The sequence below is a fragment of the Penicillium antarcticum genome (genome assembly GCF_028974205.1).
Source record: "Penicillium antarcticum strain IBT 31339 chromosome Unknown utg000008l_segment0_segment0, whole genome shotgun sequence".
Classification (NCBI taxonomy): domain Eukaryota; kingdom Fungi; phylum Ascomycota; class Eurotiomycetes; order Eurotiales; family Aspergillaceae; genus Penicillium; species Penicillium antarcticum.
The window spans coordinates 959,548-984,544 of record NW_026695306.1 but is presented as its reverse complement, the minus strand read 5'-3'; the positions used below and the strand labels follow the sequence as shown (position 1 = coordinate 984,544).

The window sequence follows — 24,997 nt, the reverse complement described above, 5'->3', positions numbered from 1 at the left end:
GATCTTTTGCTCCTGATACAGAGAAACGAGAACTTTTCGAGTAGCTTAAGTTTCTTCTTCGGCCTTATAGAAAGGGATTTTAGGGAGCAGTTGATGGATGAGGTGAAAATCAACGATTTCATGAAAGAAGTGACGACCAATGAACCCTAAGCTTCGGTCAACCATAGCCAGTGCTCTCTTGGTGTATATCCAACTTTCTGCCCCATAATGGGGAACTGAGGGGTGAGTGTGGAGCAAATATGTAATGACGACTAGAAGTCAAGGTCAAGCAAGAAATTATAATGATACCATCAGCGTGATGTCTTACCAATCCAGTGATTGACCCACACATACGGCAGGAAATAGAAGAGCAGAACATTTCCCCAGCCTATTCTTTGGCCCACCAAAGCCAGGGGGTGCACCATGGTAGCAATACTGAGACCAGACACCACGACCTTAACCTTTTGCGAGGAAATAAAAAGGTTCCCCAGTGGATAGAGATGACTGGCAAAACTGCCCAAGCCAGCCTTGGTGGGAGGAATGCTGCCACTCCCCGCACTGATGTTGATGAGTAAATACATGAGAAACCCCAACAGCTGATGACCTGAAAGGCGCAGGGCAGTCATCAAGTGAGCATCTTCCCGAAGCTCATGAACGCCTTCAGCCTTTGGGGTCTTTAAGCTGTACTCCTCTTTCGTGGAAGGAACAAAAACGGTATGCTTTTCCATATGGCCAGTAGATCGATGGTGACAAGCGTGGTTAATCTTCCAAGAGAAGTAGGGGAAATGTAAAACAGAATGAAGAGCCTGGACAACAAGATTGTTGACCTTGCGAGGAGAGAAAAATGCATCATGGCCACATTCACGAACCAGAATCCAGAGGCCAACGCCTTACACATCCCTGGGAAAATCCGTACAGTAGTCAGGCTGCCACACGCATACCCGAATACGGAAGATGATAAAGGTATGAGGCAGGAATGACAAAAGTTAGAGCATAGGCAATGTCTCGAAATAACAGCATAGCTCGTAGCGAAGGCATGAAGCAAGATTCAAGGATAGCCTTTTCCAGACCCTTTAGGCTTTCCTGTTTTTGTTGAGCCTTATCCTGGATGTAGCGCGATAAACTGGCAAGCTCATTTTCTTCAAGAGATATCTATTTGCTTCCGTGCTGTTGGAAGCCTTACATTCACATCGTACGGTGATTTGCTGCGCCGGTTCTTGTTGCTTTGAACCTTTCTTAGATCGTGCGCTAAAGGAGTTTCCAGCAAAATATTAATTCAAGAACATCAGTATTAGTCATCTTATTTATATAGGCTGGTTCTTCTGACTTCAAAATTACGTATCTAGGGATACTGAACGCTCCCATGTTGGCAGTTCTACCATATCCCCAATGATCAACAAGATGCGAAATGCACTCGAAGATGGTGGGTGACACATAAAGATAGTGGGTGTGTGCTAGATGACGAATTGAAAAAAAAAAGAGGATTGAATATCAGTGCATGAAGCCAGACTTGAATACGACGCTAGGTGTTCCAGTGTATCTTTTCTTTTTTCGGATTTATATGCGTCAGGGAATATAAGCCCGATATCTTTGTTACTCAAGATAGCCAAAAACCTTAGATAGTCAACCTGCATCAAGAATTTCGCGTGTATGCCGCCTTTAGTATGAATGATGCAGATCGCCAGTTCACGCATTAGCGTGTGCCACATGAACCACTGCCAAAAAAAGTGCTATGCAGCCTATTTCTTCACCGAGCTTACAAAGGTAGACAAGATTGATCATGTTGGTCGACGTCTCAATTTTTATTTGATCGGACGATTTAGTCGCATCTTCGTCAATCTTTTTCTTTCCTTTTTTTCCCAAACAGACTTGGACATCAATAGAGACACCGATGCAGATGCAAGGTGCTGTATATGCAACATATATGATTGTACATTCAAATTCTTGTGATTATCATTATATTCAGTAGACTTGGGCATCAAGCTAAGATAAGACATGCATTTGACTTGGCTTCAAGGAGTAAGCGTTGCTTACATTTTGAGTGATTCCAAATGAGCCGACTCGCGTAATTTGATGGTTAAAATGCCAAAATTTGCGATTCTAACACAGTGTTGTGTAGTCTTTGTCAACCATAGCTATTCTGTATATTCTATATTGTGCCTCTCCTTGCTCAATTTGTATCCCGCAAGTCTTTCAACCAAAATCCCGAGTCTATCTCAGTTTCCATAGAGAGCTCTTCGCTGAATTAAACTGTCACAACTCTCACGGGTTATCTAGTAAGAGCTACCCAACTTCCAAGTTCCATATAGCAACATGCATACGCTCAAAGCGATTGAAAGGTCCTCAAGTTTCGCGAAGTGCGAGACGATGTTACTTCGATAAGCCAATCGCAGCCCTAAGCATGCAATGATCACCCGTCCGATGGCGTTGTACGCGAAAAGCATACCGTCGGAGGCCAGAAGCCCGAACCGGTGAGGGAGAAGAAGCCGAATCATCCGATATTGATAATCTCTCTGCATGTTTGCACATAGGCGGCGATACACAAATCGATCCACAAAAGTCAGTTCGGTGGATTTTGACTTCCGGAGCCAGGTGATCAGCCATTTTCTACTTCTGTGTCCCCACGTGAGAGAGATTTCTGGTGCAGAAGTGGCTGAATCGGCACACGCAAGGAGTTGCTCTATAAGGGGCCTATCAGAAACCCAGAGAGAGTTGGATGAGTTATCCGCTGGAACTGGCGAGGGTTGAATCTGAGCATCAAAACCTTGTGCTGCATTAGTGTGGCCCAATATAGCGATGTAAACACCCGGAGTCAGAACTTGAATAGTGAGTTTCTGCATCTCTGTCGTCTCTGACTTTGCCGATATGGAATAAAACTCCTCGGGGCACAGAGTAGGAGAAGCAGAGGGCTTGTAGGTGATCTGCAATGGGAATGGAGTATTTGCTGCAAGAAAAGAGATATACATGCGAAAGTAAGACTCGAAAGATCTAACCGTGAATGTTAATCTCAATGGTAAGTGACTGCGTGAGACGTCACTTGGCCACCAACCTTTCAACTTCTGTCCCGATACGAGAAATGTTCTCTTTTCTGACCTCTGGCTTCTGCAGATAAGTTAGGTTGCCGCGGGACCAAACACGAAACGCCTGGTGAAGAATCCGGAATTTTGTTAACGCTCCGACAAAGCACCATCCCGCAAGGAATTTGATAAGCTTCCCGGCTGAATCAGATAGCGGATCAATTGGCTGTCCCCAGGAGAATACTCGACTGATCAATTTTGGCTTTCCGTCCGGAGAGAAGAGTGTCGAGTTGGTATTGAAAGGCCCCTTGTTGCCCGAGACAGAATTGCATGGATCATCGCAACTAGTGACCAGGTAGCCTTCTACCTTTTCAAAGGGAGAAATGAACATGTCCTTGTCCCATTTTGCTTTATAAGTCTTGAATTTGGACCTTGATTGAAGGAAGTTCATTGACTGCGGTCCTTCATTGGTGGTAGCTATGGCGCTGTCCACGTTGTCTGGTTCCTCACGCTGCTCGATCTCTTGGCCAAAAGGACTGAAGCGGAAGAAGACCAGCTTCTTTTCCCCAAAAGAGTTATTGATCTCCAACACCATAGCATCAAGTGCCCTACTATCTGAATACAGGAAAAACCAGGAGACTGTATTCTTGGTAGACCACAAAAAGTGTGGCGTGCTGATCATATATGCATATGGCCATTGGATTGGGTTCTCGCCCTGTATGCAAGATCAGAAACCCCTCTCACTCTTATTTTGGCAGGAAACTGGAAAAGGTGGATCATACCTTGGATTGTAGGAACGCGTGAAGCTTTCCCTCTAGACCCCTTGGATTGTCCCCGTGATCCAGGTAGTACCGATGATCTATCGTGAACCAGCAGCTGCGAGAGGCGCTTTGCGTTACCACTCCACCCTCGTCTGACCGGGTTTCATCTATCGATAGCACAGATCCGATATGCCCGCTAAGCCCCACCGGTATGCCAACAACAAAATAGCTATACCAATAGTTATATCTTTCAGGAAACATACGAGAATGGGACAGTTTGGTTGGAAAGAGAAGAGGTCGGCCAATGAAGTCGTTTGCTTTGCCGCCGTTTTGATCACCCATGAGGACCAACTGGCGTCGGAAATAGGCTGCCATGAGCATCCAGGCTGATCCAGCTCCTAAGATCGCCAACATGCTCAAAGAAAACATGGCCAGACTAACCTTGGTCCAATCAATCTGAGAATTGTTCAAAATTAATGTACCGACGAGGAGGTAACAGAAAGATTTGACCCATGGCTGGCGAAGCGTATGAGGTAATAGCAGGAAGCCCATAATGCTTCCAACACCCAAAGTTGCTGCGTTGTTGGATTTGGAAAACATGTTGGAGAATAGTACGGCAGATTTTCTCCAAAAGAGTAGTTAAGGGTGTGATAATCAAGGTGCCAAATGGCTCACCTATTAGTATAATATATAACAGTGGATTCTTGAACAACACTTCAACTTGGATCTGATTCATACATTTCGCCACGTAGCCACTTACTGGAAATGATATGATACATAAAAAATCGTCGGTATCACACAGCATTCAGTTTGGAGACATGCATGCACAATGGAGGGTGGGACCCACCTTATCAGAATATAGGAAAGTATACAACACAACATGGCCCTGACTCATGCATCAAATCATATGTAGATTCCTTGGAAGCACGAGATGTATGTGCTATCCACATTCTCATCCCGCGTTTACTTTGGAAACATACGTGCATAATCAAGGGTAGGACAATGGGATGGCATACTCTGACCACTGGAGAACATTGGCCAGAGAAGAGGGAAACGGGAAATCCAAATATTGATTTGGAGGCAAAAATTCCGCATTGATCCTCACCGGGTAATGATCTATCGCCCATCCCTGATTGGAGAAGGGAGGGCCAAGTGTGAATATGGAAAGCTATATTAGCAGAGTTGGCACCAACACTGAAAGGAAATCTATCTACCAAGCAACGTTACTCAATTTTCCAACTTATAGTCCATTTTTAAATTTGTTGGCTCTCTCAACATGGAATCTACGTCTTTACCGTTTGTTAAAATCATGGTAATTGGCGGTGGCTTCTCTGGGCTGGCAATGGGGTGCCAGCTGAAGACAAAACTTAACTGCGATGACTTTGTCATCTACGACCGAGCTGCTAAAGGTGGCGGTACTTGGTGGGCAAATCAGTGTGAGTAGTCTCTGCGCTCAATCTTTTGGCTCCAGTCCTTCCTAAGCTATTCCCAGATCCTGGATGTGGGGTGGACATTCCCGCTGTCTTTTATAGCCTGTCGTTTGCTCCCAACCCGAACTTCACGAAAGCTTTTCCAAAACAGAAAGAAATATTAAACTATTTCAATAGTGTGGCTGATCACTTTGATGTCGCCCGACACTTTGTGTGTCACGTTGATTGGGAAGAAGCACATTGGCAGGAGGCTTCCAGCACCTGGCTAGTTAAACTGAAAGACCTTTCTACCGGGAAAATCTTTCAGCAGCAATGCTCCTTGCTTGTATCAGCTGTTGGTGGGCTTACAGTTCCTAACAAGTTCCAGTTGGATGGCATTGAAAGATTCGAGGGAGACATCATTCATACAGCGAAGTGGAAGAATGATCTTTCTATGAAAAACAAGAATGTAGTGGTGATTGGCAACGGCTGTAAGTCAAGCTATTCATTCAAATCTCGCGTTTGATATTAACTCAATCTTCTGCAATATAGCTTCAGCGTCACAACTGATCCCAAACATTGCGCAAGATGCAAAGTCCATCACACAATTTATTCGTGTAGGGCCTCGTTCCCTTCTACCCTCTTGTTGGTCTCCTCGGCTGAAAGATAATAGACACCGCAGCATTATATGCCGAGTCAAGACATGCCGATACCTCAAATCTGGATGACGCTCTTCCAGTACGCTCCAATCATTCTCCAAATACTGCGGGCCATCGTGTTCTTGTATCTAGAAACCTCTGGCCCTCAATTTAACCTCACCAAAGATGGGGCCAAACGAAGACAATCCGCACATGAGAGAAGTGTTCACTATGTTCAGTCAACGGCACCAGGTGAGCCCCACGTGTTGTCCCATGCCAACAGTTGTCTCACAATTTCACTAGAGAAGTACTGGGAATTACTGATACCCAAGTTCGACCTTGGATGCAAGGTACGTATTCACTGATACTGCCCTTGTTATAATATAGTTCTTTTGCTGAATTTTGGTTCCAGCGGAGGGTATTTGACAACGACAAGTACATTGCCATTTTGAATCGGGAGAATGTTCATCTGACAGATGATCCCGTTGTCTCACTCCAGCGAGAATCAGTTCTCACGAAGTCCGGGCAGATACACCCCGCCGATATCATTGTAAGCATACAATATATATACCCATGTTCTACGTTAGGATGCTGATAAGATTCCACATTCAAGGTGTTAGCCACAGGCTTCGCCCTCGCGCAATACGACAGCAAGTTGATAGGCCGAAACGGACTCAGTCGTGCGCAGCATAGGGAGAAATATGGAACCTTTGAAGCCTTTAAAACGGTAGCTATGGCTGGATTCCCAAATTTCTTTTACATTCTGGGCCCTCACTCTGGGCGGGGGCACACATCGACACTCCTTGCAGTTGAAAAGTAAGTCAATTGAAAGATGCCTCAAGCGGGTCGAGTCAGAGTAAAACTAACAAATACAGTTTTATCGATCTCATCATCCAAGTAGCAAAGCCTGTCATTCATAATCAAGCCTCTTACGTTGAAGTGAAGGAATCCAGTGAGCGGCAGTATCATCAACAGATTCACGCTGCTATAGGCAAGACTGTTTTCAGCGACCAGTGCAGCAGTGTAAGTTTCAATACCTATCCGTGTAGTATTTGTGGTTGGTGCAGGTACTAATGATGGTTTAGTGGTACATTGACAAGAAGACGGGAAAGAATTGGTTCTCATATCCTTGGAGTTCTTTCACGATGTGGTACTCAACTCACCTTGGTGATAATACTGATTGGGTCTATCAGGTAAGCGTATCGCTGACAGTCAACCTAATCTACGTTCTGGATCTTAGCTGATTGTCGGATTTAAAAATAACACAGTTCAAAGAGCGACCAAGGCTGCCCGTGAACAGTAGTTTGGCTCTCGGGGTATCAACGCTCATAGGCATACTTGTGATTGGAATCATGCTGTTTTTCCCTGTAGAGGAAAAAGCGAAATATGTGTATTTGATGGGAAGACTGAGTTAGATAGTCCTGATAAAGCACTTGAAAGACAGAAAATAGAATGCCATTAGCCATAACACGGCGGGGAAATATGATAAACTAAGAACTTGCCGTTAACGGTAGACTCGTTTGAAGTGTAGCGAAACATACCATTCAAACGACAACCCCGAAATCAACTTGTCAAAGGACTCAAAAAGGCGAGCAGTCCCGCTTTCTTGAATCCAATGGACTGGCAGTAGGTCTATTCCGCTTGATGATATATATACCTCCAGCGAGGAAGAGTGATTCCCGCTGGTGAGATTTGCGCCACTCGTCTACCTGTCTCTAGTCTTCATATACGCGGAACAGATGACCTCCCTGCAGTTCAAGATACCTGCTTGTTGGTCCAATTTTTGTACCTCGGGAAAACAATGGGTTTTGGGGTATACTGCTGGAAATGATATTCCGCGGGCAGGACCCGAGCTGCGTCAAATGATCTCGGCTACGGAATGGCTCATTGCACAGAGCGAGCTGCCGACATATTGAAACACGCTGTCTTTTTTCCAACATTATGTTGCTGTGCACTCAATTGGATTGAAATATACTATGTCTAGGAGTTATGATGAGGGTCACTTGAATACTTGCCCACTAGTCAATCTACCCCATCAATCACAATGATATCCTGTAGATCCTCGCTAGCCTCGGACACTGTGGAATCTACCGAGTCGATCGGGAGGTTTTCTGTAATAAATGACCGGATAGCAGCCAGAGGCACTCCATGACGCATCGTCGTGGTATCGTCCCATGAGGAATGTAGACCCAGCAAGGCACCGTCCGACCTTCGTAGAAGCGGTGCGCCAGAATGGCCCCAGTAAGTCCAGGCGGTGTGTTTGAGAGTACCAATCTCTGAGTTATCCTGCGGATCTGCACCAGCTAACATGCCACATATTCGACCCTCAGAGAGTTCAAATAAATCATAAGCAGTCTTGCGCAGAGAGACTGACTCAAGATCGTCTGCGCCCGGTTGCCCGATACAAAATATTGGAGAGGAGAAAGACATTGATTTAGCGATAGGAACATAGGAGAAAATAGGGGCTACCGGGCCTCTGCATAGCTCATCTAGGATCTCGATTTGAACAATTTTAGCCAGAGCCAGATCACGGCGTTCATCCCACGCCCGACATTCGACCTGAACCGCGAGTCCATTGTAATAGAGTAGCCACTTTAGACGCTCTGAATTCCATTCTTCAGAGGTCTCGCCAAAACAGTGCGCACAAGTCAGAATCCAGCCGCGCGACTCGATACATACGGCGGTGCCAGCTTCGTGCTGAGCAAAGATCAGCGTGGATGCCAGTGCTCGTGATGCTTGGCGGCTAATTTCCAAGGTAGCTCTTGCGGTCAGAAAAGCCGATTTCCGCAGTCGATTCTGCTTTTTGCGCAAAATCCGAAGATCGCCCTCGTCCAGCCCTGGCAGATGTGACCTGACGATGGCTTGCTCGGGAGGGGTCGACGCGGACGCGACGAAACGGACCGGCTCATAGATTCCATTCTGGGGACGAGGCCTATCCAGCTCAGATGCTGAGGTCTCCTTACGGGCCGATCGCAACTGTCGAGGCATCATTTATCCCTCGCCGTCGATCCTGGTGTGTTTGTCCATCGCGATGGACCCTTGGCGAGACTAATTTCTGACTAAGCATGCCCTAATTTTCCAGACGTTTCCACCCCACCTATAATTCTGATTGACCGAGGACACCTAAGTCTTACTGTGTAATCCTTAAACTATGGAATATTAGTTAGTGTATATGAAATATGGCCCATAATAGCACACAAATCGGGGGGAGAAAACGAAGGGCTATTGATAGCAAGGAGCCTAACTTAGTGGAGTCCTTGAATTTGACGAAATCAAGTCTAATAACTATACCGCACCTCGTTGAATCAGGTCTCGGCCCGCAGGACTACTGTATCGGGCCCGGTGGATCCGGAGCGAGCGATCCGATATCTAAGTGGGGCGCAGGGTCCGGGGAGACAGATGAAAATGAAACACGAGTGTTAATTGAGAATGAACTACCAGGGGTAACATCCGTCTTTGTGAACAAATTTGCCGACATCCTCATCCCTCTGTCCCTCTATAATCTCCAACAGTGCGTTCGCTGATACCATGGGATCGCCGGCATTACCTTGAGCAGTCACCGCGTCTTCAGAGGCACCCCTCAGGTTCGATCGCACAAGTCCCGGGCAAAACGCAAAAACGCGGACAGTCTGGTCTTTGAGTCGTTTGTGCATTTGAATGGTCATCATATTCAATGCAGCCTTGCTCATCCGGTATTCATCCCACGTCTCGGCGCTTTTCACGTTCTTCGGATCGGATGCAAGTGCTAGCGAGCCCAGTGCACTTGAGATTTGAATGAGATATGGCTGTTTGGACTTCAGCAGAAGGGGAATGAAAGCTTCTGTAGCAAGCATCGCGCCGAAGACGTTCGTTGAGAATATTTTCCCGATTTTATCCCGTCCGGAAGCATCTGTGGAAAGTGAGCCTGCATTACTGATAAAAACATCGATTCGGCCAAACTTGTTCGAAACGCTTTCGACAGCCTTGGAGATTGAGGTATCATTTTCAACATCCAGTTGGACAACAGAAAGTGCTCCTTTCATGGCGGTAGCTTCAAGCTGGGAACATGCCTCATGTCCCTTGGAAAGATTTCGGCAGGCCATTATTACATGATAGCCTGGCTGGAATGCAATGGTCTTTGTCGTTGCATACCCAATGCCTTGATTGGCACCTATGTGGAGTGAGAACTATGAAATTACCTGAAGTAACAGAGACCTTACCAGTGATGAGAACAATGGTTGATTCAGACATTGTACTAATAATCTGATGTAGTCAAACCCAATTGAATTCAAGACTTGACCGACATGCAATCACGAATTTATTGCAGTAGAACAGTCCGCCGGTTTTATAATACGTCATATGAATTGACCAAGCTTTCATTTCCCGCCTCCAATCAACGGGATGCACGGAGATAACCGGTTTGGGACGATCGGTTTTAGTTCGGAGACCGAAGGCAGACAACGAGCATGCAACCCAAGGTAAAACTTCATATCGGATTAATACAGCAATTCCGAAAATACTTGTGCAACATGATATCTTGTCTATCTATTCTCGGTCTCCGATAAAGCCCGCCTTTCGCCCCCGGGTCATGCGTGTCCAAATAGACATCGCCGTCGAGTAGAGAACCAATAGCAAATCTGAAGCTTCGATCCCCTGTGGGTTCCCGAGGCTCGGAGAGTTACCGCCAAATCCCCTCACTCATTTTAAATATGCCCCAATTCCTACGTCAGTGACTGTTCCCCTTCAATCTTCTCAAAGCCATAATCCAAACAATTCCACTGCAAAGGAAATGACATCCACGATCAAGAATGTGGCTCTTGCTGGGGTATGTATCCAAAAGGAGACTCAATGCACAGCCTAGATTAACAACCCATTAGGCTAGTGGGAATGTCGGAGCTCGAGTACTCGATGCATTGCTAGATCTGAAGTTCAATGTAACGGTGCTTGCTCGCAGTTCTAAGCCCTTCCCCGCTGCTGCTAGCGTTAAAATTGTTGACTTCACTTCTGTGGAGTCATTGTCTGCTGCTATAGCCGGACAGGACGCAGTGATTGATACCACTTTCTCGCCCGAGATCGACACGCCACTCCGACTTGTTAAAGCGGCAGCCAATGCTGGCGTTTATCGCTTGTCCGTGAGCCCAAAGATTTGATCGCAACTCATGATTGACTAACTTTTGATTTAGTATAACCAGTGACTTTGGCCTCGATCCTGAAATCCCAGGCGTTCACAACATGCCTGTTTTTGGTCGAAAGAAGGTTTCTTATGAGGCCGTCAAGAAACAAGCAGCTGAAAACCGCTTGACTTACACTCTGGTAGCAAATGGTGCTTTCCTTGACTGGGGTCTCTCCACTGGCTTTTCCGGTTTGAACTTCAAAGAAAAGTCTGCTTGGATCTTTGGTGATGGAAATAATGTTGTTCCATGGACGACATTGGAGGATGTTGGAAAAGCAACTGCAAACGTGCTTTTACATCCCGAAGAAACTCGGAACCGCCCTGTTTATATTCACTCCGTGTTCATGTCGCACAATGAACTATTCGATACCGCAAAACAGGCTTTGGGCAGTGAGGAGTGGACAACTACGTATAATGACATGGAACCTCTTTTGCAGAAGGCGTTGTCGGATCTTCAGACCGGCAACATTAGTGATTCCACTTTTGTGGTACAAATCCAATACTGTCTGGCCACTGAAGCCCTTGCCCACCCCTGGGAAAGGGATGATAATCCCCTTTTGGGTCTGGAAGAATGGAAGCTGGGGAAGGTGCAAGACCTGATCAAGACGATCGCCCAAAAGGCAGAGTAAATGAATCGTTTGCTCAATTTAAAGATACAGAGTAATACTCCATGTCAAAATTCCGAACAATAGATTGGGAATTAATTCACTATAGTACCAAATCGTCTCCTGGGGAGCCTTACGCCCCCATTAGCGATCGAGTGGTTTTTAATTGTTCCAATGAACTACTATCAAGCCTCAATCCAGATTGCCTTTGCCAAGCTGAGCAATAGCACCAGTCTTCTCCACAATGAAGATTAGTTATTTCTTCCAAGGTTTCAGTAATCCTCTTTGGATGAGAGCTTCACAGTCTGTTCTCTCCTTCGCAAATTTATATTATATACGTATATTCAAATACAAAAATCCTCATGCAACCCTTATCCCTCTATTTATGGATGCAGTACTTGAGATACACCATATGGAAGGAGAGCTGAGTCTGAGGTCCCATATGCCGGTAACAATGCGATACTTGCCGAAGGGAAACTCTTCTTTGGGCCGAAGTGCACAATCGCCAGATATGATTAGGATTTGGGACACTCGATGGCTGTTTATCGATGCGAAAGGGCTTCTCAAGAAGTGAGTTATCGGGAGTCATTAGCTTTTGAGCTGGATAATTTTGACAATATATTAGACTCATGCCGATGATCGAGTTTGGCACTACGGCTGCCAGTCTGACCCTCGTCCATCAAAGCTTAAAAACAATTTTCGAAGAGCGGCCGAAGCGGCTGAAGCTCAAGCCAGAGCAAAAAGTTGCCAAAGAAGAGTTCGGGCTCTTTTGGATCCACCCCTTCTGGGTCTGAGCACTAAGCAGAATGGAGAAGAAAATGATTGGCGATTTTCCAATTGCGAATACGGGCTAATTGACCGAGGGAGACCCGGGGTTGACTGTAAACTTGGAGCTGGGTTAGACACGGCAGGATAACTGTCTAGGTGGATATCCGTAGGCCTTGGACTTCCAAGGTTCTCCAAATTTGCAATTCTTTCTCTAAATTTTCCATTTGAGTACCCAATTAACCTCATGTAGTATCTTCACTATTAGAGCGACAATGAAGTGTACATTTCATATTTTACTGCTCATTAAATGTGGCTAGATATCCCGTAACGTCAGTATACTTCGGAATGCGGGGAGATCACGTGGGTAGCATCGGTTAGCATCGGCGGGCAGAACGCTCGATTGAATAAAGGGACTCGATGCTCTTGCTCCTGTAATTTCTCAACATCTTTCCTACCTCCTGTGTGTTCCATTCTACACCCCGGCTCTTTGAGAATGAGCTTCCGGCGCAGTGGGGGAATTCTCCCCCGCAACTTTCGGCCTTGTCTACCCCAGAATCACCTCCGCATTCGCTCCACCCTACCGCCGCTGTTGTCTCGGAGGTTCCATGCCAGCTCGCTGTTATGGGGGATTAAGTCACAAGTGTTGAAGGATGTTGGTGAAGGTATGGAGCACTTGGGACCTGTCTCATGCCTCAATTTAGATTGCTTATCGTTGCTAGGTATCACCGAGGTCCAGATCATTCAGTGGTATGTGGAGGAGGGGGCACATATTGAAGAGTGGAAGCCTCTATGTCAGTATCAGTCTGATAAGGCTGTTGATGATGTGAGTTGTTTCAGTGTCAATTGTCTACTACTGTGGTAGTTAACAAGCATAGATTACATCGAGATATGAGGGTGTTATTAAGAAGCTTCATTTTGAAGCTGATGACACAGTACCCACGGGGAGAGTATGTCACACATTTCAAATTGCATACCTATGTGACTATCTGGCTAATAAAATCGTCAGGCACTCTGTGATATTGAAGTCGAAGATGGAAAATACCCCGACGATAACCCTCCGCACGAGCCTAGTGCGGATCCACCAGCCCCAGATCTCGCTGTAGCTGCAACCCAAGCAGCTGAATCCTCCCATATAGCTCCTCCGCCCATAATCTCGGAGGTAGAGGTAGCACCCAAATCAAAGCACGCAAGCCTCGCCGTGCCAGCAGTACGCGGCCTACTGAAAAGCCATGGCGTGGACATCATCCAAGTAAACGGAACCGGCAAAGACGGCCGAGTAATGAAACAAGATGTGCTTGACTTCGTCGCAGAAAGAGACTCACCGGTTGGGACAGCCCAAATCCCTCTCCAAGCCTCTGTGTCACCAGACACAAGACAAATAGAGTCAATTTCCAACCTGACTCCGATCCAATCACAAATGTTCAAGACAATGACCCGATCCCTGAACACCCCTCACTTCCTCTACGCAGACGAACTTAAAGTCAACGACATCACAGCCATGCGCAAGAAACTCGCCGGCGACTCCCGCGACCCCCAGAAAATAACTTTCCTCCCCTTCGTTGTTAAGGCCGTCTCCTTGGCTCTTGCAGATTATCCAATACTCAACGCAAAGGTCGATGTCAGCGATCCTAGCAAGCCAAAGCTAGTTATGCGCGCTAAGCACAATATCGGCATTGCAATGGATACTCCGAATGGACTAATCGTCCCGAACATAAAGGACGTCGCCAGCCGCTCCATCCTCGATATTGCCGCCGAGATTGCTCGTCTCAGCGCCCTCGGCAAGAGTGGGAAATTGACACCCGCCGATCTAAGCGGAGGAACAATCACCGTTTCGAATATCGGGAATATCGGCGGGACATACGTCGCGCCGGTCATTGTGCCCACTGAGGTTGCTATTCTTGGTGTTGGTCGGTCGAGGGCTGTTCCGGTCTTTGATGAGGCTGGCCAGGTCACGCGGGGAGATATGGTTAACTTTAGTTGGAGTGCGGATCACCGTGTTATTGATGGGGCGACTATGGCTCGCATGGGTAATCGGGTTCGGGAGCTGGTTGAGTCGCCTGAGCTTATGCTATTGAATTTGCGGTGATTAGATCATTCTTCTAGTTAAATATTGCATCTAGATGTTTATTTCATGGGTGTGTTGCATGGATGCATGTATGTATGGCATGAAAACATATGGAATGAGATAAATATTGATACATTATTATATCTGGCTTTTGTTCCCTTATACCAGTAAGCTGCCAGAACTACGGAATGCAGTTGATACCTATGCTTGGCAAAAGATGGAAGCCGATAAGAACAATAAAATTGATATAGACAATTCAATTGATATCACACGACAGGTCAAAAAGACACATGATATATCAGAAACCAAAAGAGAAGCTTGAAGTAAGCTCTTAAAACGCCAAATCTAAAACAGACCGGCCACAAAACCAAGCCAGTCAACACCAAACACCGAGGAGAGGATCAACAAGACACGATCAAAACAAAACAAACATGAAACAAAGACGCAAAAGAAAATGCTAAAGTCCTCATCCTCCATGCAATCAAAGTATCGCCCAAACCCATTCATTCATACTCCGCAAGCTTCTCGGAAACAGCCTGAATAACATTCCTCTGCACATCCTCCATAGACCCCTCAACATTAATCGTGATAGCATCCCACTCGCCCTTGGGCTCCTCAAGCGCCGCAAGTTGTGACTGCACCATACTACTCTTCATATAGTGCGACTGGCGCTGCGTAACCCGCTGAAAAAGGACCTTCTCATCGAGCTTCAGGTAAACGAAGTGGATCTGCACATTGGGCGAGCCGTAGGCGGCAACGCGCATCACATCGCGGTACTTTTGTTTCAGTGCTGAGCAGGCCACGACCACGCCGGCTGGGGGGTGGTTGTTGTTTGCTTCGCTGGGGGAGAGGGCTTCGATTGCGGCTTGGCGGAGGGAAATGAGCCAGTCCCAGCGGTCTTCGTCTGTTAAGGGGATGCCTTGGCCCATTTTTTCTTTGTTTGCTGCTGGGTGATACTATTGGGGTTGATTCGTTAGTAATTTGGTTGGTATTGGTGGCTTTTGAGGGACGGGTGTTGGCGCAATGGATTGGAATGGGCTGGGTTGGGCTGGGGTTCGTATGACATGCAATGCGCTTGTACTTACGTCGTCGCCTTCTAGGAATGGAACGCCTAGGTGCTTGCGCAGTACGTTGCCTGCTGTGCTCTTTCCACACCCTGCTGGCCCGGTTACTACCCAGATATGTTGCGTTTGCGCATTCGCATTCTTGGGCTCATGCAGGGAGGCTCCGTTGGTGAGATCGGGCATGATGTGCGCCTTGCTCACGGGCACTGAGGTCGAGTTTACTTTAGGAGCGTGTGGAGGCTGGGGGCGTTCCCCGGCGGAGAGCATGGTGTCAGGAGGAGGGATGTGTTCGTGGGAAATGAGGACCTGAGGTTTGATTCCAGGGAAATTCGGCTGGGCCGGTAGATGTATGACGACGTAGTGATACCCAGAACGGATTGGAGTATACAGTTGGACTTGGAGATTGGAAGAGAGAGACAGAGTAGAGACGTAGAGAAGTAAAGAAGAGAGGAAAAGTCAGAAATGAAGAAATGAAGAAAGAAAAGGAGGCCTCGCGCGCCAGGCTGAAAAGCAACTTTTAAGTATGACGGTGGGTCGTGGGGAAAAAAGAATCCAGCAGAAGCCGAGTGGGGGATGAGCCGATCTTATACGATGCATCCTTGTAGGTCATACTATACTATTGGTAGACTTCGGGTATATCTCTGGCATGTTTCCAATGTGCTAATTAGAATAGCCAATTGACCATCCTATTCACATAGAATCTACACTCTACACAGAATATCTGTATGATGTCACGTATTACAATACGCACCCCCACGCTAAGACACCGCTGCTTTGGCTCTTCACTTCTTCCCTGCTTCTCTCCCACGTTTTGCCCACATTTCTGTCCACTTTCTCTTCTCTGTCCTCTGCAATCCCTACTCTGTCCCGTGCCGAAACACCGATGTTTCCCCCGAGTATCTGTCCTTGACACCGAACCCCCACACTCTGTAGCATACATCCACCCGATACCACACACGGATTGCCGAGACTCAGTCCCGTGGGATCCTCGTGAAACACAGGGGACACCAATATTCCGGGGATTATACACTCTTCCGATAGGACAGGGAAGAGGGGGGGGGGATGCAGTTCCCCGGAGCACAGTCACACCGACAAGGCCCCTGATAGCCGTCTGACCAGAGTCTGACCAGCTAATTTGCACTCAATATCCGGGGAAGAAAGGTTCCTGCGGGGTAAACGAATCAATCCCTTGCTGGGTGAGTATCAGACCGTCCTTGGAGGGGGAGACCGTGCTGCCCCTTGACGGGAAGCGGATTCCGACGCCGCCGTTTTCCTGATCTGGGGTATGTGGGAGAGTGCTCCGTTTGGCTGGTTTGTATGATGCCTCACAAGAATGAACTGCAGGTCCAATCGGTGGGAATTGCCATTTACAGTATACCTCTCTATGCAGTGGATCTGACGTGTCTGAAGTGCAGCCGGTAGCATTAGAGTACACGAGCCTACGGGTAGTTTGTAGATCATGCGGTGAACCTGGAATACCAAGAAAAGAAGCTATAAAGAAGTACGAATGAAAAGCTACACCATTGAATAGTATTTGGCTAAATCTCAAAGTATATCCCAAAAAAAAAAAAAAAAACATCAAGCGTAAGTTTACTGCCATATTAGCCTGCAATGCAAGGCCTCAACATGTGCGGGGCGGTGTTACATAAGCAGACCGCACTCCAGGCCACCGCGCGACAGCTCCAGATCATCAAGCTACTTGATTCGTGAGCTGCATCTGGCTCAATTCCCTCTCACCATGGCATCCCTATTCTTCTCCACCCCGGTCGACATCGATGTCGTCCTCGAAGATCTCGATGAGCGCCAGACCGTCGATGTCAAGCTCGACAAGGGCCGCCGCGAGCGGGTCCCTCTGTACATGGACGGCGAGTCCGTAAAGGGTGCTGTGACAATCAGACCAAAGGATGGCAAGCGGTTGGAGCACACAGGCATCAAGGTGCAATTTATCGGCACGATTGGTGCGTCCGGCATCCCCCGTGGATAACGAACGGTGGAAACAAACTAACACGAGCATACACAGAGATGTTCTACGACCGAGGCAACCACTACGAATTCCTTTCCCTTGTTCAGGAACTCGCTGCGCCTGGCGAGCTGCTGCACCCGCAGACTTTCCCTTTCAACTTCAAGAACGTGGAGAAGCAATACGAATCCTACAATGGTATCAACGTCAAGCTGCGCTACTTTGTTCGCGTGACGGTCTCACGGCGCATGGCGGATGTTGTTCGTGAGAAGGATCTCTGGGTTTACTCGTACCGCATGCCCCCAGAAAACAACAGCCCCATCAAGATGGATGTTGGTATCGAGGACTGCCTACATATTGAATTCGAATACTCCAAATCCAAGTATCATCTCAAGGATGTGATTGTTGGTCGCATTTATTTCTTGCTCGTGCGGCTTAAGATCAAACATATGGAGTTGTCTATCATTCGACGAGAGACGACTGGATCACCGCCAAATCAATATAACGAGAGTGAGACGTTGGTTCGCTTTGAGGTATGTGCTGGGGAACAGTTGTTACTGCTTATCTGTTGCTTTGCGGTTGCTGACTATTATGCAGATTATGGACGGTTCGCCATCGAGAGGTAATATCAATATCACCCACCTGAGACCCAACGAGAATCAAGCTGCAATTTGCAATTCTCTGAGATTGGCCGGTATAAGGTCTGTTTCGAACATAGCTGATTGTCCACAGGTGAAACCATTCCAATCCGGTTGTTCCTTGGTGGCTTTGACTTGACGCCCACTTTCCGAGATGTCAACAAGAAGTACTCGACGAGGTACTACCTGAGCCTGGTACTGATCGATGAAGGTACGTTGAGCTCCATATACCCCTGCATCATCCCCGCAATAGTCCATGACGCACCCTATGCGGGGTTGCAGAGACGCAAAAGACCGACCAAATCCCTGCCTGGAATGACTGCAATAACCGACGGCAATTGAAATTGCTTGAAATTGCCCAAGTGAAACACGTCGGGCCGGTCTCATATTGCCGAGTTGCCTTCGAGTGCATTGCCACCCCCACGCTAAACTGGTATTGGCATCGGCTCCACTGCTTTACCATACACGCCCACTTACTCCGTATACAATCAATTCAATATACTAACCCAACCACAGATGCCCGTCGCTACTTCAAACAGTCCGAAATTGCGCTCTATCGCCAAGCTCCCGAAATCGCCCCGAATGCCCAAATCGCCCAGCAGCAACAAATCCAGCAACAGATGCTGCTCGAACAACAGCGTCAGCAGCCTGCTCTTCCACCTGGCTCTGCTACTGCCGGTCCTGGCAGAGAAATCCCCACGCCTCTTCGGCAGGAGGCTCAACAGGCTCCGCAATCCCAGCCTGTCCCCGCGTCTGCTGCATAGATTGTTCTCATTATCACTTGCGTCTTTTAGTTCTTGGTACTTGGGGATCTGTTCTTCTATACCCGCCTCCGTCTCTGTTTACTTTCCTCCCTCTACTGCCGTTACCACTACACTACTTTCTCTGTCTGTACGTTCGGTCCTTGGCCACTATCAAGGCAGTGTCACGATATTATTCTGTAGTCTACAGTCCCTTTTCAACGCATCACAATATGACCTCGACTACTGTGACAAAATATTGGGTTTGAACTTCTTCAGTTCTGGATATGATCCCTCGGAAAACCCGGTAGTTCTAAGACATAAAAGAAAAATACAGTGTCTAGGTACATACGTCAATCACCATGTAAACGGTACACGGTAGACATACAAGAGTGAACAATCTTACAGCAAAATAACCGCCACCACATCCAATCTCCATCACAACAACCAACCCAATCATCAACTCACTCACTCACTCAATCCATTAACCCATCAATCCACCAAACAACTAAGCCATATCTACCCCTGAACACACTCCAAAACCCTCCCCAAAGCCCCCAAAACCAGCCCATCATCCCTCTCCTTCCCAGCAACCTGCACAGCCCTAACAACAAGGGGATAAACCCACTCCAGATGCTTCCGACAATGACCACCAGCGTCACCACCGCCAACCGAAAGAGTCCTCAACGCCGGCGGATCAGGAATAGCAGAAGGCTCACTCTCCAACTCAGCCAACTTCACAAGAAGATGTAACAAAGCCTTACGCGCAGGCGTAGGCTGCGGCATTAGACCTCGCAGTGGCTGGTCTGCGATGTAAGATTTAAGCGAGACAGCAGTGCGGAGGAGGAGGTATGGAGAGATAGCGCGTGCGAGGAGGGTTTCTGCTTCTGCATCTGCATTTTGTCCTTGTGGGTGAGCGGCTAGTTCGAAGAGTGAGTCGATTAGACTGTAGGCCATGTTTGGGCGGAGGGTTGGGAGGGGGTCAAAGGTTCGGCCTGGGCGGACGGTGTAGAAGTTTACCAAAGGGTTTTGCGTTTCTCTTCCACTTTGGGTGTCGTTGAGTTTGGTTGAGATGTCGAAACGGAGGGGGGCGTAGATGAAGGACGAGTTGAAGAGGGCTCGGGCAAAGTCTCGGCGGATGGAGTCTTTGATTGCTTTGTTGCCGAGGGAGGGGAGGATGAGGGTTTTTAGGCGGGTGAATGAGGTTATGTCGAAGGATTCGTCTGTTGTTATTCTTGCTTTTTGGAGGTTCTGGGCTTGGTAGCCGTGGGCGGAGACGATTCCGTTTGTGGTTTCGACGATGCGGTGCCAGAAGTCGGCTGTTTCGGTTTTGTTGGTTGGTTTGTATTGCTTTTCCACGTAGGGCACTGCTACTTGGAGGATGTTTAGGGAGGCCGTTGTTGCTTTTTGCCAGAGGTAGGGCTCGCGGTCTTTTCCTTGCCATGTGTATTTTTGGCTGATCAGAGCGCTGAGGTGCTTGAGTGCCGTTGCGAGTGCGCCATTTGTGAAGACGTCTCGTTTGATGCCGAATTCGGCGACATACCAGCCCATTAGGTCGATGATGTTCTTGGAGAATGCTACAAAGGCAGGTTTCCTGGTATCGTTGCCGGGGCTCCATTTTGAGAGGGGTGAATCGGATAGTTCGGCGAGGCACAAGAGAATGACTGGCTGAGAGTCCTCTTTCTCTAGGCATAGACTTTTGATGCAATTAATGACGAGCGCTTGCACGGCTGAAGGTCGGTCGATGTCCAAAGTGTAGCGCGGTGAGATCGAGTTCCACACAAGTAGGCGGAAGTGGGCAAGCACCTTTTCAATGTGTTCCGTGGTCAATTGGTCTCTGTAGAGGTGGTAAATTTGCTGGAATGTTTGAAGGTACGCCAGTGCGGCATCTTGATTGGATTGTTCCAGATCAAGCACATTTTCGTCGGCAGCCGGATGGCCATCGGCCCAAAGAAGCCATGCACACTCGAGCGCATCGTTGCTAAGCTCGCCGGCATTTTTCACCCGAAGCAGGATCGCTGAAAGGCCAGAGAATGTGGCTTCGCTGAACTCCGGGATTTGCAAGTCAACCAAACCTTGCAAGTACTTTAGGAACCGTTTCCAAGACTGGTCAAACTTCTCGTCCTGCACGAGCGTTTCAAAGAAGTTTGTGATCAGACTCGATGATCCTTTGATCATTACAACTGTTGTGTCAACCCATGACTTGAAATCATCTGATTTCGTACTGCTCTGCTTATTCTTGGCCTGGATCACTGTTGCCTGGATGCTCTCAACCATTTTGAAAAGAACCATGTTCAAGCAGAGACGCCACGCTTTAGGTAAGAGCTGTTGTCCGTAGGCATCGAAAATCCGCAAAAGGGTGTGCACTGCGCTGTTTCGGATCTCTGGTCGGCTGTCTGTTGTGATATCAACAATGCGAAGCAACAACAACAGCCAAAGAGAGTTCCGGGAGACAGCAGGGTCCTGATCCCGGGCTAATTTGGCTAACTGTTCTTCATTAACGGAAGCATCAACATGGCCAATGGAGAACTCCGCGATCTGGCCCTGCAGGAAGTCCGAGACGTTCCAGAAGAAAGAGGTAGTGGTAAGGGAGATGTTGAAGTCCTGAGTCTGTGATGCAAAGCTGGAAAATGCGTTCACTAAACTGTAGAGACACGGTGCCGGAAGCAGAGAAAGGAAGTCGGAGGCAACGAGATGCAGTGACTTGTAGGCAGCTCTGACTAGACGAGGGCCGGCTGGAAGACCTGATGCCCTGCGCTCTAGCCTTGTGGAAGGTTGCTCACCAGCTTCAGGTTGCGGAAGATTTTGGAAGACACCCGATATCATATCAAAGATCAAATGCCATCCATCCACCAAAGTTTCAGCATACTGTTCCAAGATGTTCCTCAACACCTCCAAGCTCTGCTCATGGATTTCAATAATCGTGATTGGCAAAGACTTGGACGTGTGCATGTCTGAGGAGTAGAGTGAGGTCACTTGGTCCTTCAATGTCTGCAAATTCCTGGTCTGGACCTGATTGTAGACTTTCTCGTCGTCTTCGTCTCTCTGTTTCATTGTCAGATAGACAAGCGAAGTCACAATTGCATTTGCCTGTAGGCGGAGATTGGGGCTGATAGCAGTATTGGTGGATGCAGCAATGAAACTTTGTGTCAGAAGCCGCCAGGCTTTGTTGTCATCTTCGTCAAGCGAACATAGTCTCGAGAGATTTGCCCTGGCTAGTTCATTCCCTTTCTCCAGCACGAACTTCAGCTCCTCGTCTTGCATTCTTGATTTTCCCACAGTGTGCGACACACGTCGAGAACCTTGGTGCAGGCGCCCAGGTCCTTTGGACGACTGCGGCGAGCTGGGGATTTGTGATACTTGCGTTGCGGGATCTTCATGGTGGCGCTGCTCTGTAAATGCCGACAGGTTCAACAGAGCAAGTAAGATTTCCTCGAAGGATGCACTCGGGAAATCGCTGGTGCTTTCAAGCAGCTTGCTAGAAGCAGCCTGTACGGCAATCACCTCGGTCCCCAGATTAGCTGTTGGGACGTCATTTCCTGGGACTGCCGAGGTCTCTCCGCCACTGGCAGATTTGACCATTGCACTGGAAGACATCCCAATCACAAGTCCAGTGTATTGAAGTGTCTCAAAAACAATGGACCAGGCCGGCTGATCTAAGGTGGGTCCCAAAGCAATTCCGAGATTGAGCAATGCCCGCAGGCAAAGCAGGTTTCGTGTGCTCAGGGACACGGGACGACCGTCGCTGGCACCTGCTCCTGTGGCATCCATGGAGCCAGAGCGTGCCATGTCAAGGCTTTTTCGTTTCTTTTGAGGCGAATCAATCTGTTGAGGGCCGGTAGAAATTGAATTTTGTGACTTGTGGCCACCACCACTTGCAGGCATCGCGGCCTTTCCAAGGGTGGTTAAAAAGGCATCTCGTGGCACTGATAGTCTCATAAGGCCCGCCACGTGAGCCAGCTTCTGGAAGGCGCGAACGAGATTGTGGTAGTACTCGTCATCTAGTGATGCGCGCAAGAAAGTAGAGCATGCCGCGAGGACAGCCGGCCAGCAATTTTCTATAATCCCTGCACAAGTCTTGATTGCGGAGTATTGAATATGAGACTGCAACTCCAAAGGGTTGATTGGAACATGCGACCTCTTCGTAGGTGAGGTGGACTGTGCTCGCAAGCTTTCTCCTGTTGTGAATTCATGCGAAGATCGGGCGGAGTCAGGGCCTTCAGTGGGGCTCAGAAGTCGGTTCTTGCGTCTTTGCTTTAGATCCGGGACTGTAAGGGGAAGAATGAACTTGGCAAGCCCTTCCGCAAAATTGCTGATACAGTTAAGAACAAGACTGTAAATGTAGGTATCCGGAGGGGGAGGCGGATCTGTCTTATCAAGAAGCTCGATATACGGCGTCCGAACAATACTCCACTGGGTGCTGATCCCAGGTACCTTTGTCTCGCTAGGAGGAACAGTTGACCCAATGACACCAGCAACACCACCGGTTTCGAGGGTTATCTGATCCTCGGTGATTGATCTATTATGGTCTGCACGCGAAGGTACTGTTGATTGATTGCTGACTCCAATCAATGCGGGTTTTTCTGAAGCCAGCCGGACGAGCGCGGCCATATGATCGCGGAGAATGTTCTTTCTACCTTCTTCTCCATCGTAGAGTGTGTAGATGAGTCGCACAGCTCCTGGCTCCGAGTACAATCCTCGGAAGACCTCCATACACAGAAGTCGCTTCCAGGGAGCCGTTCCATCCGGTTCAAGAAGATGAGTGATCAGGCTCAAAGCCATCTCACATTCTGCGGTTAAAAGCGACATGTGCCGCTTAAGAAGTAGGAGAAGTATTCTGGCCACCCGGACAGTCTGGGCAAATGAATATCTCTCGGATAGGCAACGGACAGCCAATGGCAATAACCGAACACGCAGCACTTGCGAAAGTTCGGGATGTCCAACAAAGAGGCGACCACTGTTCAGGAGAATGCTCTCGATGAGCTCCAGTACAAAAGGCGGAGACAGGGTTCGGGTGCGCAAAAATTGCAGTTGCTCTCCATCAATTAAACGGCAGAGATCATCCAATACCTAGAACTTGGGGTTAGCGCGAGACAGGGCTGGTAATAGAATGCAGACTTACCTGTAATGCATCATAGCCGAAAATGCCGACATCGATCGACTGGCCATCTACTTTAATGGTTGTGGTGATCTTTGCATCATTGGGGAGCTCTGCAAGATGATTAGCTCAATCCGTGAGAAATATTCAGAAGCATAACTGACTGTCTTCACTCGAGACTCTTTCAAAAGTCGACACCACTAGTTGCTGAAGGGTGGCCGCAGCAGTACTGGAAACTGCAATTGTTTTGCTCGCTTGTAATGTGGCACAAATTTCCAATGTATTCGCGAGAAGTTCCCCACTCAGGTCATTGGAATAGTACTGCAGGAGAGAAGGTAAAGACTGCAGAATCTTCAGTTGAATATCGAGGCCTGTAATATGTTAGCGCTGTATCAAGGTGTTGGTTGATGTCATTTTATGTACTTAAGCTCGTTGTCTCCCTCAACCCTCCGAGGACATCTTTAAGACGAATTGAAGGCAATGAACGAGACGCAATGAGTCTCTGTAGGCAGATAACACCAATACCGGCAAGCTTCGCGTGCTTAGTATGGCATGCAATGATAAAAGGCTCGACAAACTTGGGTTTGCGAACAAGGTCTAATAGACAATTAGCAGTGCGGAGCCAAAATAGCATTTACAAAAGACCAACCAGCTGCAATCTGTGCCTCGGATGTTGATGGCAGAGCCTTGAGCTCATTCAGCGACTGTTCGGCGGCCTGTCGTGTATATATGGTCAGTTTGATGTCAAGGATATCTGCCTGGAGGTGAAAGACTAACATTCCGGAGATCAGTGTTTTTTCTTCGGGACTCCTGGATCAGGTTGGTAATTTCAGTTTGCAAAAATTGGGAGGACATCTCTGATACAAGATAGGTACATCAACGCATGGCCAGCATTAGCTAAAGCCCGAGGTCCCGACGTCAACAATATAGGGAGACTTTCGGGTGTGAGTTGATAGCTCGATGTTTGTACGCCAGACAAACAACACAAGTTGGGGCTTTATAGCCGGATCATATAATTAATTTGAGCTGCAATGGCTGCGATCTCTCCTATATCGACAAGCCCACGATGGGAACAACAAGGCGTGGCATCTCCAGCCAGCGCC

At 47.9% G+C, this 24,997-nt stretch overlaps 11 protein-coding genes across 11 annotated transcripts; 5 read left to right on the top strand and 6 right to left on the bottom strand.

Annotated features, from left to right (window-relative positions):
* Nucleotides 1-45: 45 nt before the first annotated feature.
* On the bottom strand, nt 46-1,225 carry N7508_007905 (oleate delta-12 desaturase; the record flags this gene model as incomplete). The annotated part of the gene is made up of 4 exons (XM_058465969.1): nt 46-251; nt 308-868; nt 921-1,131; nt 1,163-1,225. Coding segments are annotated over 4 exons (1,041 nt in total), but the record flags the coding sequence as incomplete, so codon positions are not given.
* Nucleotides 1,226-2,252: 1,027 nt separating this feature from the next.
* Nucleotides 2,253-4,357, bottom strand: N7508_007904 (uncharacterized protein; the record flags this gene model as incomplete). Its single annotated transcript, XM_058465968.1, has 3 exons — nt 2,253-2,967; nt 3,029-3,711; nt 3,779-4,357. The coding sequence occupies 3 exons, from the start codon at nt 4,355-4,357 to the stop codon at nt 2,253-2,255; spliced, it is 1,977 nt and encodes a 658-aa protein (XP_058317296.1).
* A 676-nt stretch (nt 4,358-5,033) lies between these two features.
* Nucleotides 5,034-7,100, top strand: N7508_007903 (flavin-containing monooxygenase; the record flags this gene model as incomplete). Its single annotated transcript, XM_058465967.1, has 9 exons — nt 5,034-5,193; nt 5,250-5,657; nt 5,719-5,783; nt 5,840-6,067; nt 6,217-6,354; nt 6,418-6,620; nt 6,680-6,827; nt 6,890-6,997; nt 7,080-7,100. 9 exons carry the CDS (start codon nt 5,034-5,036, stop codon nt 7,098-7,100), a joined length of 1,479 nt encoding a protein of 492 aa, XP_058317295.1.
* A 726-nt stretch (nt 7,101-7,826) lies between these two features.
* On the bottom strand, nt 7,827-8,792 carry N7508_007902 (uncharacterized protein; the record flags this gene model as incomplete). The annotated part of the gene is made up of 1 exon (XM_058465966.1): nt 7,827-8,792. One exon carries the CDS (start codon nt 8,790-8,792, stop codon nt 7,827-7,829), a length of 966 nt encoding a protein of 321 aa, XP_058317294.1.
* Nucleotides 8,793-9,238: 446 nt separating this feature from the next.
* Nucleotides 9,239-10,034, bottom strand: N7508_007901 (uncharacterized protein; the record flags this gene model as incomplete). The annotated part of the gene is made up of 2 exons (XM_058465965.1): nt 9,239-9,954; nt 10,004-10,034. 2 exons carry the CDS (start codon nt 10,032-10,034, stop codon nt 9,239-9,241), a joined length of 747 nt encoding a protein of 248 aa, XP_058317293.1.
* Nucleotides 10,035-10,572: 538 nt separating this feature from the next.
* On the top strand, nt 10,573-11,585 carry N7508_007900 (aromatic alcohol reductase; the record flags this gene model as incomplete). The annotated part of the gene is made up of 3 exons (XM_058465964.1): nt 10,573-10,608; nt 10,661-10,911; nt 10,967-11,585. The coding sequence occupies 3 exons, from the start codon at nt 10,573-10,575 to the stop codon at nt 11,583-11,585; spliced, it is 906 nt and encodes a 301-aa protein (XP_058317292.1).
* A 487-nt stretch (nt 11,586-12,072) lies between these two features.
* On the top strand, nt 12,073-12,355 carry N7508_007899 (uncharacterized protein; the record flags this gene model as incomplete). Its single annotated transcript, XM_058465963.1, has 2 exons — nt 12,073-12,131; nt 12,187-12,355. The coding sequence occupies 2 exons, from the start codon at nt 12,073-12,075 to the stop codon at nt 12,353-12,355; spliced, it is 228 nt and encodes a 75-aa protein (XP_058317291.1).
* Nucleotides 12,356-12,822: 467 nt separating this feature from the next.
* N7508_007898 (uncharacterized protein) lies at nt 12,823-14,415 on the top strand (the record flags this gene model as incomplete). The annotated part of the gene is made up of 4 exons (XM_058465962.1): nt 12,823-12,991; nt 13,049-13,152; nt 13,205-13,276; nt 13,336-14,415. The coding sequence occupies 4 exons, from the start codon at nt 12,823-12,825 to the stop codon at nt 14,413-14,415; spliced, it is 1,425 nt and encodes a 474-aa protein (XP_058317290.1).
* Nucleotides 14,416-14,897: 482 nt separating this feature from the next.
* N7508_007897 (gluconokinase) lies at nt 14,898-15,725 on the bottom strand (the record flags this gene model as incomplete). Its single annotated transcript, XM_058465961.1, has 2 exons — nt 14,898-15,350; nt 15,480-15,725. The coding sequence occupies 2 exons, from the start codon at nt 15,723-15,725 to the stop codon at nt 14,898-14,900; spliced, it is 699 nt and encodes a 232-aa protein (XP_058317289.1).
* A 1,471-nt stretch (nt 15,726-17,196) lies between these two features.
* On the top strand, nt 17,197-18,820 carry N7508_007896 (vacuolar protein sorting-associated protein 26; the record flags this gene model as incomplete). The annotated part of the gene is made up of 5 exons (XM_058465960.1): nt 17,197-17,416; nt 17,479-17,951; nt 18,016-18,040; nt 18,151-18,267; nt 18,573-18,820. 5 exons carry the CDS (start codon nt 17,197-17,199, stop codon nt 18,818-18,820), a joined length of 1,083 nt encoding a protein of 360 aa, XP_058317288.1.
* A 495-nt stretch (nt 18,821-19,315) lies between these two features.
* On the bottom strand, nt 19,316-24,749 carry N7508_007895 (uncharacterized protein; the record flags this gene model as incomplete). Its single annotated transcript, XM_058465959.1, has 6 exons — nt 19,316-23,866; nt 23,919-24,007; nt 24,059-24,265; nt 24,318-24,491; nt 24,544-24,610; nt 24,672-24,749. 6 exons carry the CDS (start codon nt 24,747-24,749, stop codon nt 19,316-19,318), a joined length of 5,166 nt encoding a protein of 1,721 aa, XP_058317287.1.
* Nucleotides 24,750-24,997: the final 248 nt, after the last annotated feature.